We start from the raw sequence: 17948 nt of genomic DNA on the forward strand, positions 1-17948 counted from the left end.
TCTCTATGACACGACGAATTTTTGAAAAGCTATGCTTAGAAGATTGGTGCATCTCGCGAAAAATAATATACCACTCATATTGATACTGTTACTCCATTGACCGGTATTTTCAAACGAGTCGATTTTCAACCGAGCAAAATTTATTACTTGAGTTGTCCCGCTTACTATATTTAAATGTAAACTCACCCGTCTTTCAACAACAAACAATGATAAAAAGTACACAAGCAAACACAACAAGTTTTACTTTTGTTGGACACTAATTATTTTTCCACACATCTCATTTCATACTAAGTGTATATGAAAGATATTCACGGCACACGAAAATATTCGATATTCCATGCTACGAACATACGCAATGATTGGTGACGCTTTCGCACTATTTCGATTTAGTGTAACAAAAACAACAACAACAATTTTCACTCTCTTGACTTATGAAAACAACAGACGAACCTTCATTCAACATTTTGTTTTTGTCAACTAGTTACTTTTTCAAGAGACCCCCACAACTCTTACAAAAGTACGAAAGATATTTACATCACACAAAGTAATCAACTTTACTCGATATTCTCACATTACGAAACTAAAGAATGGTTGGTTTGACTCTACAAACTGTTTCGTTACCTCAAGAACTTTATTGTCTGAATGGTTGTTCATGTGTCTTAAGAACCAAATAGTTCAACACAGCACTAGTACCAACAGAAACATCACAGTTGTTAACACAAAAGTTTGCATGTGCGCAGTATGCGAATACCACGTGTAAGTCCAGCACAATTGCAGTATCCAACCGAGATTAGTTAACACCAATTTATTACAACGGAGCCACGTAAACTTTCGTGAATGTAAGGCATACTCACTTCTCGAGATTCTGTCAATGTCATAGCAATAAAACAGCTACTCCAACAACAGAGTACATACGTTTTCTAGTAACGACTCTCGAATCTTACACACAGATCAATCTACTTTGCTAACGAAAAGTGCTGAGTCATCACATGATTATCCTCACAACAACCGTAAATGTCCATAGATTCCTCTGGCCTCACACCGTTGTTTTACGACACAGACAAGATGCAGCGGTGGAAAAATGAAAAATGAAAAATGAAAAACGATACCTTGGTGACATTTGATTTGGATTTTACACCTGATGAACCATACACTCGATTGATACATTGGGATGACAACTCTATCGTCAAGGTCGAGGGAAAAGAAATGTACAGATTTGTTGGTGTTGTGGATATTCAGCGAAAATCGGGATGCATGATAGTACATGGTTCGCATATTTGACTGAGAATACATCGGTATGCATAATGCACTGTCCATTGTATCATGTCGTGTGTCATATATGCCCACATTGAATGTACAGAGTCGTCGCATGATGATACTTGAGAACATGAATTTGTTTTCCACGATGTTTGTACACCGACACATTGTATGTACACCTCGTTTACGCGAATACTTGTGAACAATCGTGACGTACTTGGTGTGATGGTGTATGCATTGGTATTTTCCATGGAGACAAAACACGGGCTGTAACATGTTTACTTGAATATTGGTCGTTGGTTCATGAGTGAATATCCGGATCCGGTCAACACACTTTCTCAGATTAGTGATCCGGTTTCAGCTGACTGGAGCGACATGTATTGACCAGTAAAGACACAATATAGTAAACAGACCCGAGGGAAACTCGCAAATAACCCGGAGTTGTTAGGGCGATGGAGAACATAAATTCATCCGCTTTCCGAATGCCATTATCCGTGTACCAAAGTCGAGGAGGTGTTTTATTCAGACATTTTGACTCTGGAAAATCCAAAGCACGAACCCGAACATCACGTACATATCGGAAACCCGTTTATTCACCAATTCCGGAAACATACATATCGATGTACAACAGCACATTGTTATTGCATGCGAGTAACCAATGATTTTGATGGATGCATCAGAGCAACTGAATATTTGATTACACAAATGTATGGAGTCGTTGTTGGTGTATATTTTGTCACCGTCTGTTGTACCAATATACAAAAATATCAAATTGTCCGGTGTGGTTGTCAGTTTTCAAAACGAAAATGGTATTATTACCTAGGGAAAAGATAGATTTCCAAGTGAAAACGGTATTGGTACTCAGGTAAATGACAGTTTTCCAAGCGAAAAGGATTTGTTACCCAGGGAGAAAATACATTTCCAAAAGAAAATGATTAGTTACTCTAGGTAAAAGTATTTTTCCAAGTGAAAATGGTTTGTTAGTATGGGTAAACGCCAGATCTCCAAAGGAAAATGATATTTTTACTCAGGTAAACGATGGATCGGCAAGTGAAAATGGTTTGTTGCTCAGGGAAAAGAATATATTTCCAAGTGAAAAAGGTTTGTTACCCAGAGAAAAAAATATATTTCCAAGTGAAAAAAGGGTTTGTCACTCAAGGGAAAAATATATTTCTAAACGAAAATAGTTTGCTACTCTAGGAAAAAATATATTTCCAAACGAAACGATATTGTTACTAGGGTAAGAGGCGTGTGCTCAGTGCGGTTGGTCTTGTTAAACGTAGTTGTCCAGTTGTACAATATACTTGTCGTGAGTCTACAATTAAGAAGGGAGAGAATGAAAACACTATTATGAGTGTCAGAAGGTTGTTGTATGTAGATTTGACAGTAACCCTATCATTCGCATATGACAAACACAATCATGACCGCGAATACATGTAACTAACTTGTTCGGTCTCGATCAATGCAAAAGAGATGATTCGTTTTTGAAACCGTAGCGAAGACCACATGTAAATCTATGCGATAGACTTCTATCTCCTTACATTCAGTCGTGTCGTTTCCATTTTAATACGGGCCCCACATGTATGCCATGCACACACCAACACCGTAAACAGAAGTCGATGATCTTGATTAATAAAAATATATCTTGATTACATCGGAATGTCTATGCTGCAGAAAGTAAATACTTTTATGGTGTTGTGTGTTTAATGAAAGCGATTGGTTACAAGTATGTTTTTGGCGGAATAAAATTTATTTTTCTGTATGTGACAGTTTGTGAGGAAATGAAAATAGATTCATGGTTTTAATTGGATTGTGCTGTTTAATGTACGCTTCAACACAGAGACTTGACGCGGAACAACAACTCGATTCACAAAACAATTTGTCACTGGTGTGCAGAGGGTTAGGAACATTTTAATACAGCTCCATCTACTGGTTGTTGTGAGGATAATCATGTGATGACTCAGCACTTTTCGTTAGCAAAGTAGATTGATCTGTGTGTAAGATTCGAGAGTCGTTACTAGAAAACGTATGTACTCTGTTGTTGGAGTAGCTGTTTTATTGCTATGACATTGACAGAATCTCGAGAAGTGAGTATGCCTTACATTCACGAAAGTTTACGTGGCTCCGTTGTAATAAATTGGTGTTAACTAATCTCGGTTGGATACTGCAATTGTGCTGGACTTACACGTGGTATTCGCATACTGCGCACATACAAACTTTTGTGTTAACAACTGTGATGTTTCTGTTGGTACTAGTGCTGTGTTGAACTATTTGGTTCTTAAGACACATGAACAACCATTCAGACAATAAAGTTCTTGAGGTAACGAAACAGTTTGTAGAGTCAAACCAACCATTCTTTAGTTTCGTAATGTGAGAATATCGAGTAAAGTTGATTACTTTGTGTGATGTAAATATCTTTCGTACTTTTGTAAGAGTTGTGGGGGTCTCTTGAAAAAGTAACTAGTTGACAAAAACAAAATGTTGAATGAAGGTTCGTCTGTTGTTTTCATAAGTCAAGAGAGTGAAAATTGTTGTTGTTGTTTTTGTTACACTAAATCGAAATAGTGCGAAAGCGTCACCAATCATTGCGTATGTTCGTAGCATGGAATATCGAATATTTTCGTGTGCCGTGAATATCTTTCATATACACTTAGTATGAAATGAGATGTGTGGAAAAATAATTAGTGCCCAACAAAAGTAAAACTTGTTGTGTTTGCTTGTGTACTTTTTATCATTGTTTGTTGTTGAAAGACGGGTGAGTTTACATTTAAATATAGTAAGCGGGACAACTCAAGTAATAAATTTTGCTCGGTTGAAAATCGACTCGTTTGAAAATACCGGTCAATGGAGTAACAGTATCAATATGAGTGGTATATTATTTTTCGCGAGATGCACCAATCTTCTAAGCATAGCTTTTCAAAAATTCGTCGTGTCATAGAGAAGTAGTCGGTTGTTATGAACTCGAAACAAATGTACTTCGATTATCACGATGATGGAAATTACGATCAACACAGTATTTCGTAAGTGAATGTGTATCGTTTGGTATGTTCAGCAGTCACTAAATGACAAAAATAGCAAACTGATGCAGCCCGGTAGTTAAACGATACAGTTACAAGTTGGATGTAATCTTGATTTACAGATGACAGCTTGATGAGTATTGTGATGACATTTACTTTAGCGAATGATAACGGAAAAACGTTCGGTTGCATTGTCGGTGTATGTGTTAGACAAATAATTCTAGTACACCTAACTATAGGATACATTTGGCAAACATCGTACAAATTGTTTCGTTGTGATGGTAACGACTTTCAGCGGTTTGGTTTCATGTCGTGAATTATTATTTGGGGGTTCAAAAACAATCAATACTACAAATGAACAACAATACAAAACACGTTAAGTGAATTACAGCGTATAGCAAGTACTTCCTTGATATTACGATTGTTGTGTACCAGACATTTCTAACTGAATTGAATGCATCTAGCAAACATATTCCAATTTACTTTTGTAATGATCAAAGTATGTGAAATGGTGCGAATGGATTAGGTATTAATCAAGCGGCGGTAGGTCAATTCACCTAGTGTGATATCTTGACACCGGATAATGTGCGAAAGTGTTTCAATTCTCACTGCTGATTACGATGATAAAGTATTGTACCGGTTATTGTTTAACAAAGGAAATTGTTGTTTCATCTTTAGTCTTGGTTAGTGGAGACAATTACATTTGTAAAATATTTTCTGATATCCGCGATACGCAGGGTGATATGTACCAAGGTGGAATAATTTTCCATTCAAGAACATTTCAGACACGCATAGTTTTACAACTCAATATGTTAATAACAACGGTACTGATAAGTTTGTTGCTGTCATAATAACCTTTACCACAACGCCGGGTCTAATTAACGCGAATAATTTAATAATCAAGTCATGATAGACCATTACAAAATCTCATATGTTAAATCGATGTGACAATCCTTATGTTTACATCACGATAATTTTCGATATAACACCTGCGTTCGATTGTAAGAAACTACGATGGTCATACTTTCAAATGTCGTATACTCAAATATAATATGTTAATCTCAAGTCGCCGACACCGAGAAGTAATTACTTTTGTCTTACAAAATATACCGCATAGTAATTTCTTTGTCTTGCGGCATAGTAACGACTTTTACAGTTGAACAAAAAAGACGAGTTGGTGGTATATGCCTAAAACCGAACTTGATATGGTTGTGGGTTGTAGTGGTTACTTGCGTAGTCTTGTCTACTTTTCGTATGGACACTTTTTGCTTTGGTTCGGTGAGTTACAAACGGATTGACTTGTCAAGGTTTTTGTATTTTACTCTTTTGTTGATGGCAAGATGTTAAAATGTTGAGATGTCATAGTGATAATATTTCTGAAACTCTCTTTGACAAACGTAAAGACAGGTCGCGAATAGAGTTGTAATGTTTCATTACTTGTTTCGAATCAATGTGCGTATAATCTCTAAATGTGACTGGGTTGAAAGTTGTTAGTCATGTTTGTCAATCTATTTCAATTCAGACTATGTCAAAGTCCAAATATTTCATTTTGGATTATCTGGATTTACCTTTAGTACATCTCGCGAGTGGATTCCGACGTCGTACTATAACACTCTTAATAATACGGGTTCAAGGATTTTCAATCAACAATACCTGAATTTTTTGGTAATGCTAGAGTTGGCAAATGATTAGTTGCGTGTTTTTGTTAAGAGTTTAAATTCATGTTGATAAAGATAATAACTGTATAATGCACATACTTGTGATTCTTGATTCTTGTAGAGTTATAGTTGGTATTGATTCTATAGGTGTGAAAACAGCGGCGCGGACTGTGCGAATAATTCGATCAGGCTGAAAGTCGGCGTCAGTAATATTCAGGTTACGGTCGAATCAAAAGATCACGTTAAAAAGATTTCTCGAAATAATTAGAATTGTACCGAATTAACACATTCAGATACGAATCAACTTGAGCTGTGTAGTAAGTTTCATTTCAAGTTGACAAATTGACACATTGCTTGAATATTCGCATGATTCTTATCATACAACTTCCGTCAACCACGTTCCAAAGTGTCAAAACATATAGCGACCACCAGAAAGTGTCAAATTGTTGGTTTACGAATCACCGTCTGCGACGACTCTGTGACAAACTAGTTACGGAAATATTACCTTGTGAGCGATCGGTATGTCTGTAACACCAAATCATGAGTGATCGCTATGTCTGGAGCATTACCCTGTGAGCGGTCGTAGGATTTTAAAATTATTTCACACCTTTTGAATAAGCGTTCACTTCACAAAGGATTAGGGTTAGAGCAAAAATAAGTGACAATTTGTCGCTATTCAAGTTACCGACACTGACGGTCTGTTATTCGTTACTTATTAAATCTTACGAGCAGTATCAAGTTCTGTGCCAAACTGCTTACGAATATTTCACCGCGTGAGCGATCGATATGCATGTAACACCAAGTCGCGAAAGATGGTTATGTCCGAGACATTATCTTGTCAGCGATCGCAGGGTTTGCAAACTACTTCACACCTATTTGGAGTGTTAGTATGTGAACGCTGCTATTGTTGGTATTGGAATCACCGTCTACGCCGGCTCTGTGACAAACTAATTACTAAAATATTACTTGTGCGTGATTCCTGTCTCTGTAACACCAAACCACGAGAGATGGCTGTCTGATGTGTTATCCTGTCAGCGCTCGTAGGAAATATTTCACATCTTTTTGAAGTGATGGTATGTGAACGCGGCTATTGTTGGTGTTCGAATCGCCGTCTACGCCGGCTCTGTGGTAAACTAAATACCAAGCGACTGATTCCTAGATTTTGCAAACTATTTTCACGCCTTTTTTGTTGAAAGTACGACATGCCACCCACAGTCTATACCCGAAAGTACGAATCACCGCCGCGTCCATAAGAATAACGATAGATCGAAGTCGCGCTCGCCGTAAACGTCGGGATTAACTCGAATCGGTCATATATAATAATATTGAGTATACATGCTAAGTAATGACGTCACTGTTTACTATACTTGATATTCAACACCACCTCACCAGAGATCCCTATACCCGTAACGTTATCAGGCAGGTCAGCGACACAACATATACCTGAAAGGGTGGTATCACCAGAGATCCCATGATAAACAATGGCACATCACCAGAGATCCCGTAAAAATACATGGCACATCATGAGCGATAGGGGGTCTGAAAGGGTACCATCACCAACACGAGTTTCCAGGCACATCACCGGCGCAGCCTATACCCGAAAGGGTACCATCACCAGAGATCCCATAAGAACACATGGCACATCACGAGCGATAGGGGGTCTGAAAGGGTACCATCACCGACGAAGCCTATACCGGAAAGGGTACCATCACCAGAGATCCCATAAGAACACATGGCACCTCACCAGCGGAAGGGGGGGTCAAAAGGGTACCATCACCAACACGAGTTTTCACGGCACATCACCGACGCAACCTATACCCGAAAGGGTACCATCACCAGAGATCCCACGCATGGCACATCACGAGCGGAAGGGGGGGTCAAAAGGGTACCATCACCAACACGAGTTTCCAGGCACATCACCAGCGGGCCCATAAGAACCAATAGCCGCTCACGACCGATCATACTAACTACTAGCAGACGCCGGGTGACACTATAACTATCGAATGTGACTATGGAACGGAAACTCCCGTTTTCCCATTGTTAAGTCACACTCGACTGAATCTAGCGACTTTGGTCAATCGCAGCGCAACAATCGAACAATTTGCCTTAGGTTAAATGGCATATCACACTTGTTGATACTCGACTTTGATAACGAAATTACTAGACTAATCAGTCAGTGGTAATCTTGAAACTTGCTACAATGTTAGATGACATCATCAAGATATACAATTCGGAAACTTGCTACAGTGTTAGATGACATCATCAAGATATACAATTCGGAAGCTAGTCGCTCATCTGGGTATGCAACACAATCAAAATCAGCATAGACCAGAGGTCTCAAACTCAAATGTGCTCGCGGGCCAATTTTCCAGTTTTGACGACGCCGCGGGCCGCAGCATTTATAGGGGTATTCTATGTCTTTCAAGTAGGATTTATTTTGCGGGAATGAATTGTTCTATTGAAAGTGAGCCAATCCAGCAGACTGACAGTAGACAAAAACACACATCGCCAAAATGTGTACTCTTGTACCAATTTAGGCCTGGCACGAAAAGAATCATCACATTTATAACTATTTGAATAGAATTGTTGTTGTACTTGATATATATTATTTATAAGATATAGACACCATATGGGCGGATAAATGTATGATGTCATCATAAAACCTATCGGGTTATAATTTTGGCAGCTATACTATGAATATTTTGAATTTAACATATTGATAGAGAGACTGCTCTGATATCAAAACATTTTCAAGTTGAGCAATGTAATTCCAATCCAGGATTCGGGTATACATCTGATAAGTAGGTTATTAATCTCATGGCCAAGTATCTTCAAATATAGGAGCAGAAAAAATATAAATATAATATAAATATAATAATGAATGTGTCCTAGTGATTGAAATGTCGGAACGCTGAAAGGCCCATTGTTGTTACATCGTTGGAGCGTACCACTACGATTCTCAGAACGTTTAAGTAGCCTTAATAACATTGTTTAGCGACCAAAGATGTAACTAACAGATTGCCAATGGTTGCCATAACTACTTGCTTAGTTAGCGAAATACCACGCTGCGACCTTCTGATCTATTACTATTCCCCTGGTGCGCGATTAGTTTGTTGCAGCGAAATACCACGCTGCGACCTTCTGATCTATTACTATTCCCCTGGTGCGCGATTAGTTTGTTGCGTCCATGGTTCTAACAAATTCACGGCATTCTGAGTCACTCCAGTCCAGTCCACTCCAGACATGGGGTGATTACTTCATGAATGTAATCGATTGCGATTACGATTACTTCTGAATGACGCGATTACGATTACGATTACGATTACAGCAAAATCAGGAAGTAGTCGATTACGATTACGATTACATTGGAAAAGTAATCACGATTACTCACGATTACATTTATTTTGCATCTTAGAAGTTATATTGGAAGACAATATATGGATTGCGCTGAAAAGGCCTAATGAGATAACAAACTTTCTTTAAAAGATGAGTCATTTGCTTGTTACGTCATAATGTACCCATTGCCCATTTTTATAGAGAACGATTTATCGCACCCAGGTCCATGACTGCCGCACCCCAAATTTCCCAATAGGTTGAGGAGCAAGCTCGAATAAGGGGAATCAAAAGTATTTCGTAGACCAACATAAATTATAGAGGGATTAAATTAACTTGAAAATTCGCTCTAAATAAGCTAGAGTTTGATATGCATACGTCTTCCCCTCAACAAAAAAGCATACATAATTTATAATAGGGTTGCATTTAATACAAATGATTGTTTAAAACACTTCATTCAAAACATGTTTTAAACAAAGTCGCTTAAAAAAACAAAATAGGATTTTTAAGTTGTAAAATTATGCTATTATTGTGTGAATGCTTTACGAAAAACATGTTGAATGAGCCTACGGACAATTACCACCCGATGTAGTTGACGCTCATCGATATGGGAAGGTTGGAACCCTCAAAAGAGTGGGTTCAACAGTTATAGTACAGATATTTTGTCAAAGGAACTATATTTATCCTATATTTTCAATTGTCAATGTCAATCCTCATTCGTGACGTCATGGCTTAAAATAACAAAAAAATAATAAAAAATAAAAAATATGTTTTAAACAAGGGCCTTGGTTTAAACATTTTTGCTTTAAATTGATTTTTGTTTTAAAAGCAACCCAAATTTATAGTAATAGGCATTTAAGTTCCAGTCAATACCGTGCCGCGACACACCAAAAGACATATGCAGTTTCAACGAACACGCGACTTCACGAAGTGTGCTACTAAAGAAAGACCTTGGCCTAAACGTAGGGTATGTGTTCATTGTCAATAGCCGCGCTAGATGAGCGTGACTAATAGTCCGGTGTCCCGTCATTCCACCCGGGCACCCATAGAGCATTAAAGACATGACAATTTGTGTGTGCGTCTCACGAAAGTTTTTCTTTTAATCTGCTACGTTTGGGATACAACAATATCTTTTGATTATACAACATACCGGAGGTCACGAATTAACAACATAGGCCTACACTATAGTAATACAACAAGATACCGGGCGTTATAATAATGAATTACGTGCCTCCAGCTCTACAGTTAAATCTGAAAATCGGGGGCAGAGACAGGATTAAAAATTAATAAGAATATAATGGGATTACAAATATTTTTGACGAAATTCAGTCTTCAACTTGAAAATATCACCCTATGGGAGCCAATGAACAACGTTTGGACTGGGGGACGAATAGCTGTTTTGGTCCTGATTCTAGCTACAGCCCACGCTAACATGATATATAAGGCTAACTAAGCATAACCAAACATCAATACACAAGTTACTATTTTAAACTATAGGCAGAGTGGTGATTAATTATCCTGCTGCGAGGTACTGGCGTGTGGAACGTGTTGATAACCGCAGCACGGCGGGTGTTCTTACAATCACACTAATGTACGTACATCGAATATCAATTTGCTGTGGATACTTCTTACGCAATGACTAGCAAAGCTAATAGGCTACTTCCGACGTAATAATGAGCAATGGCATTAGAAAATCAGACGCTTGTGCAATCACGAGCCTGGTATAATATCTCTTCCTTGGTCACGAATGTTCACTGTTCGTCTTCAGTTTATGTCATAGTCCTTGTACAACTAAAAAGTAATCGTTCTTCCACAAAGAAATCGATTAAATATGGCAAGTAGTCGATTACGATTACGATTACTTCGGAATTTTTTCGAATGTAATCGATTGCGATTACGATTACTTGAAAATGTTGTAATCGTCGTAATCGATTACGATTACTAATCGCGATTACCCCATGTCTGGTCCACTCCAGTCATTTTCATTTTGCCATCGAGTTAGCCCGAGTCTGAGTTATTCTAAGAAAGGTCACGTCCAAGTCCAACTCACAAATTTCAGTCACGAATCGTCGAAGGGTCAGGTTTTGTCATCATGAATTGGAAATGTGGCGACATAGTGAAACTTCCACTGCATGGTAGCGTTTGCAATTAATGTGATAGTGAAGTTTGATGAATAGTTTTAGTATGGAACGGCAACGACCGATTTTGTTGTAGCTTCGTCCCGCTTCGCTGAGGCTGGAGTGGAAAATTGTTTTGCGTAAGCGACTGTAGGATTTTTGGTAATTCAAAAGTTATCTTCCAGATCACAGAAATTACTGAACCTGGTCTTGATCGAAAGCTATTGCAGCACTGATTCCGAAAATATGAATAAAAATATGGTCACGATCCAGTCTTTAACGAAAAATCACCCTCAACATCTGAAATGTGCACTGTTCAGAACAATCGTAAAACCGCGACACAATGGCCATAAAAATGACCCGTTGCGACTCTCCGATTGTTGGAACAATGCCGATATTTCAGACTTGGAGGGCGGATTCTAGTTGGATCAGGTAGCGATCATATTTTAATTTATATTATCGGAATCGGTGTGACAGTAGCTTTCGATAAAGACCAGATTCAGTAAATTCTGCTCTCTGGAAGATAGCTTTTGGGTTGCCAGAAATCCTACCGTCGCTTACGCAAAACAAATCTCCACTCCAGCCTCAGCGAAGCGGAACGAAGCTGCAAAATCGGTCGTTGACGCTCCATGTTTACATTCCTTAGTTCAAGGCTTTCGGGGCAATTTAAGAGGGTATTTTCACTTTATAACCTGAAAAGATATATGTGACACTTATATATTGTGAAATTAAAAAAAAATCTAAAATGTCGTCGCGGGCCGCACAAAATGCTCTGGCGGGCCGCATGCGGCCCGCGGGCCGCGTGTTTGAGACCTCTGGCATAGACCGATAGCGGCTTTTGTGAAAAATCCGTTACGCGCTAGGCTCCGCGCACCATACTCGACTTCGAAAACGAAATTACCACCCTAATCAGTTAGTGGTAATCTTGAAAATTGCTACAGTGTCAGATGACATCATCAATATATACATTATACAATTTGAAAGCTAGTCGCTCATCTGGGTATGCAACACAATCAAAATTAACATCGACCGATAGCGGCTTTTGTGAAAACTCCGTTACGGCTGCGCGCACCTATATACTTATTACTTATACTCAACTTCGATAACTAAATTACCACCCTATTCAGTTAGTGGCAATCTTGAAAGTTGCTGCAGTGTTACAAGACATCAAGATATACAATTCGACAGCTAGATGCTGATCTCGGTATTCAACACAATCAAAATCAACATAGACTGATACCGGCTTTTGCGAAAAATCCGTTATTGGCTAGGCTGTGCGCATCTATACAGTACATACTCGACTTCGGTAACGAAATTACCGATCCAACTGAGTAGGAAGAGCCTTTAAATTTCGCACAGAGTTAGAACGCATAATCCGAATAATTGATACGAAATCTCGTCATCTCTCCCGCTATGGAAACACCTTCAAAATCTATAGAGCAGTGCTTTTCAACCTTTTTGAGCTCCGTTCGCACTTTTTTTGTGAAATAAGTTTCATTCGCACAAACTAATCGAAAATTGTTAAACAAAAAGAAGATGAAGATAGGCCTACTTAACAACATTTTGTTCAGATGTGCAACAAATTGGCTACTATGTAGCTTAAGCTATCAAGTGTCTCATTAAAAAGGCAACTTTTTTCGCTCGTTTTGCTTTCAATTATTTCACTAAAACCCTTCTTGGCCAAACAATGTTGTTGGGAATTCGTACAAAAACGTCTACTTAGGGCTTGGATGGCCAGGTCTTGAAATCTGTTCTGCACTCCTATCCAAAATGCAGCGTATTTTTTGCGAGTGAAGAAATCTGCGGAAATCGTATTTAAGAGCTGACACAAAGGTCCCGCGAGGCTCCAGTTTATCAAAAAAATGAAAAACCCACATGTTTGTGTTGAGGCTTTTGCTTTATTTCTTTGCAACAAACTTTACGTCTTTACGTGCCCCGACGCAGAAGGGATTGGCCTCGAAATGAATGAGTCTCATAGGCCTGAACTCGCTCGTAGCACACCCCTACACTATCTCATCCCAACGGTCTTCGACCATGTTTTCCAGAGAAAAACAGTCGGACAAATCTTATCATGAATTCTCATGATAAAGCCATATTTAATGCGTGTCTCGCTTATTGGCTACAGTACCCAACACAGTGATCTTGGATCTGTAGAAGCTGTCGCAGGATTTTTTGCAATAAATTCAACAAATATTACATACCTATTAACAGATAGCTCTGGCACCGTGTCGATCCAAAATTCTACCCTTCGCGGTCCATACTTTGATAACCCTTGAAGGAGTAAAATTTGCGTTACAGTAACTTGCGAATGTCAGTCTGTAATGATGGTATTTACTACTATCCTTGTGCCTCGCGCAAATCGGACAGTTATTACGAATATATGATGATTGTTTAGCGAAAGAAAGCAGAAAGTCACTTTGACGTCATTTTTTCAGCCTGTCACAGGCTCAGACGGGCTGATATACTGTTTGTCTGCCACTATAGAGATTGTAGAGATCTCTATACTGCCACTACACCAGCTTCCAAACCAGGCTTTTCGTTACGTAATAATTGAAGTGCGGGAATATTAATTAACTACGGCTTGTGAGTAGGGCTGGGCAAAATGATTCGAGTACTCGAATCTGAATCGAGTAGTAATTCTAATGATTCGAGTCGAGTAGTAAAAGACGATTTTTCGAGTACTGAAATTATACGGTCCTCGCAACTGAAAGTTAATTTACTGACGAGAATTATAGTTTTGATACTATTTTCCACTGAGGAAGCAGTGAAACCTTGATTAGCCGTGTTTCAGCATACCAAGCACAGTACAAAGCTACGAACGTTACTGGAAATAGCACATTTCCGAAGTCATTATCATCCAAAAAAATTGTTAAGAAGTGAAATGAAATCGGTATAATCGAAAAAATACCAAACCATCTTTAATGTGATGGATAACAGGCATTACGTTCTTTGTGGTGGCATAAAAGGTTCATATTTGGACTTCGACATAGTACATCCTGTTGTGACGTCATAATGAGTGATACTCGATTACTCGACTCGACTCGAAGCATATTACGTGATTCAGAATCGAATCACTCAGGTACTCGATTTTGCCCAGCCCTACTTGTGAGAGCTACGATTAGCGATGCGTCGTATCAAGTTTTTACAATTGCGTCGCAACTACAAAAGTTACACTGATCTTAAAAAAGTTTATTTGAATTATTCCACGTCAGAAAATTTAACAATTATTCACGATTTTCATTCGCACTTGATCCGGATTTTCATTCGCATCATTCGCACTACCTTCGTCATTCGCACTTGCTTCTGATTTTCATTCGCACTATTCGCACCACCTTCGTCATTCGCACTGCATTTGTTTTCATTCGCACCAGTGCGAACCGTCGCACAGGTTGAAAAGCACTGCTATAGAGCAACACAGGTTTTTGCGTAAAATCTGTTCCGCAGGCACGCCTATAGGCTGGATGCAGGACCGTAACAGCACTTCGTCAGGCCCCCCAAAACGTTGGTCTTGGGCCCTACATAGGGTGATCAATATTGGCCGACGCCGAAATGCTTCTTTGAAGTTGCGTGTATTTGTATATTGCATATGTTTGCGCAAAGTGCGCTATCGCATAATAGATTTTACGCGAGTATATAGGTTCGCGCAGCCTAGCGCATAACGATTTTTTTTGCAAAAGCCGGTATCGGTCCATGTGGATTTTAATTTTCATACCCAGATGAGCGACTAGCTTTCGAATTGTATATATTGATGATGTCATCTAACACTGTAGCAAATTTCAAGATTACCACTAACTGATTACGGTGGTAATTTCGTTATCGAAGTCGAGTATATAGGTGCGCGCAGCCTAGCGCGTAACGGATTTTCCGCAAAAGCCGCTCTCGAACTATGTTGATTTTGATTGTGTTGCATGCCCAGATGAGCGACTAGCTTCAGAATTGTATATCTTGATGATGTCATCTAACACTGTTGCAAGTTTCAAGATTACCACTGACTAGGCTTACCATACGTCCTCTTTTAAGAGGATTTGTCCTCTTTTTTGACTTTTTTGAAAGTGTCCTCGGAGGACGCCCTTTTGTCCTCTTTTTTGAGATTTTGTCCTCTTTTTTGAAAATTTAGGTCAGATTTAGAGCAAATTGCGAGCGATATGCTGCAAATTAGCACAGAAGTGACGATCCGGCGGGTATTTCGGAGTGAAAAACGGTGATTTTAGCTCTGAGCGGAAAAGATGACCTTTTTTTATTTTTTAGTCATCCACCTGGCAATGTTATAACCTAAGGCAAATTGTTCGATTGTTGCGCTGCGATTGACCAAAGTCGCTAGATTCAGTCGGGCGTGACTTAACAATGTGAAAACGGGAGTTTCCGTTCCATAGTCACATTCGATACTATAACAGTAAAGCACCCAAACGACCTCGAGCGACATAGAATAGAATGCAATTAGACTCGTTTCATCTCATTCGAAGCCAGTGACACTAAATCGCACAGTGCGAAGAAAATATTCCTATTCCTATTCCTTGGAATGCCAAGCGCATTATATTCACGAGCCATTATCCGTTGATGCCATGTAGTGAATGATTCGGAAATTCACAATTAACTGTATTGTAGTGCAGTGGAGTGGAGTAATCTGTTTTAAGATTACCGATACTAAGCGTAATGGTTTGTCGTCAGTGCCGTTCCCTTAATCGCCAGGTTGATTTACTTATTCACCATTAAAATCAGGGTACTGTTGTGAGCAACAGAAGATAATTTTTGTTGCAAAACGTTGATTAAAAAGCCGACTTATTCGCATATATTGATGTCTTGGAACATAACGTAGCATTCAGGGAATGACCAGGCTTTGAAAGTCTGAAAACCAAAGCAATTTTTATTCCTTGACGCATATAACTTCACTACGACAAGCCAGACACCTGATTCATCCATTTTCTTACCAGAATCTGGAAATTTAACGAAATATCTGACTGTTTGGTGTTTTGTTGTTGGGAATGTAGGGAAATGTTTCATTCATATATAATCTTGAAAAAATGACGCTAGCTTATGTTCGAATTGATCTTATCTAAATTCAGGAAAGTGACCGTTCAAAATGCAAAGCCCTTATGATCTGGATCAACTACGACCCGTCGCGAGCTGAATCACTGTTCAGTTTGTTAAAACATATAGATCTCGATCAAACACCGGTAAATTACCGAATGTTTCTTGTGAAGGAGGAGGTTTGTTCGTTCTATCTTCATTGAAACTTAGCGCATACCTATTGGGACGTAAATATGCGAGACAGATCATTTTTACTATAAACTGTCATATAGTGCAGTGGTTCTCAACTGCCGGTCCGCGACGACTTTTCTGCCGGTCCGCGAGGTATATTGGGATTTTGTACCTTAGTTTCCAGATGCAAGATGTTGAAGGCTTGTCCATTGGTAAAATTATGAAAACGTCAAAATTTAAACTGATGTAGAACTTCGTGAGGTCGTATTAGGCCCCGAAACATGTTCGATTTGACTTGAAGTACAAGCTATCTCCGGAGACGACATACGAGCGACTCGCGATGCAGGAGCCGGCTCTCCAAACCGCGTAATTCGTACGATCATTAGTTTTCGATTCAATAATTTTGTGGATGGCCAGGTATCGCTGTTGCCAGGTGTTTTCGTGAGGCGCATTCTACTCGTAGTAGGCTACGTCTCGTAGTAGTGGGAAATGAGCAAGATAGCTCGACAAGGTGATTTGGTCATGCTTAAAAACGCTTCATCTCTGGATAGTGTCGAAGATTATTTGAGTTCGCACGGTCGGTTAAACCACGGCCTTCGGCGCTAAATTAGCCTATGTATCTGAGCAAGTCAGTTTTACCTCGACTCAACATTCAGCACAAACTACCGTAAAATTCATCATAAAAAGATTTAATTACGAACGAAACTCTCAAAAATGTCACTCTCAAGTACAGGGGTGGCCATCCTGCGGCCGAAGAACGATATTTGGCGACCGTACTTCAATTAGTATGTGTTGGCGACCGTCGACAAGAAAATTGAATTTACGAATTCACTCCAGAATTTGATATATTTTAATTAATATTGAATTTTTCTTCTCGCTAGGTGCGATTCAATGCGACTTCATTTTGCGATTTCAATATAGTCCTAGCGCCCTTAGCAATCTGAGCCCCACAGTACAGATGTGATCAGCAGAGGAAAATGAAGCACCCAATATAGAAATACCAACTTTGAATCCGTGCTCTCCTCACGAAAGGAATTTGTTTCTGGTACATTTGGAAGATTCCAATATCTTTCTACCCTACCGGCGTTCCTGACGTTTGGTCAAGTAATAACAAAAGGCAACAAAATGACTGTAATAACAACTGGACCATGCGAAGATACATCATCATGTATATCTTGCCCTAACTTTTTGAAAACGCTCCCTGCATCTACTCTACCGATGAATCTAATATCATTGGCTGAGAAAAGATGAATATCTAATAGTGATATGTGAAAATACGAATATTAATGACGGAATTCATTCGAGAATCGGAAAAATTTTCGCGCCTGGCGCGACCATAACCGATCCAAACAATCACTCATAACATT

General features: G+C 39.1%; 1 protein-coding gene across 2 annotated transcripts in view; it reads left to right on the forward strand.

The window, feature by feature from the left end:
- LOC145439459 (kelch-like protein 24a) overlaps positions 1 to 17948 on the forward strand; it is a 56387-nt gene that overhangs the window by 11365 nt on the left and 27074 nt on the right. For both annotated transcript variants that reach the window (XM_080316941.1, XM_080316942.1), the window contains exon 5: positions 16446 to 16589. In XM_080316941.1, coding sequence (XP_080173067.1) covers positions 16446 to 16589 — 144 coding nt within the window. The remainder of the gene's footprint in view (positions 1 to 16445; positions 16590 to 17948) is intronic.

This window comes from Botryllus schlosseri, chromosome 5 (assembly GCF_051294905.1).
Source record: "Botryllus schlosseri isolate E-star chromosome 5, Bs_hap1, whole genome shotgun sequence".
Classification (NCBI taxonomy): domain Eukaryota; kingdom Metazoa; phylum Chordata; class Ascidiacea; order Stolidobranchia; family Styelidae; genus Botryllus; species Botryllus schlosseri.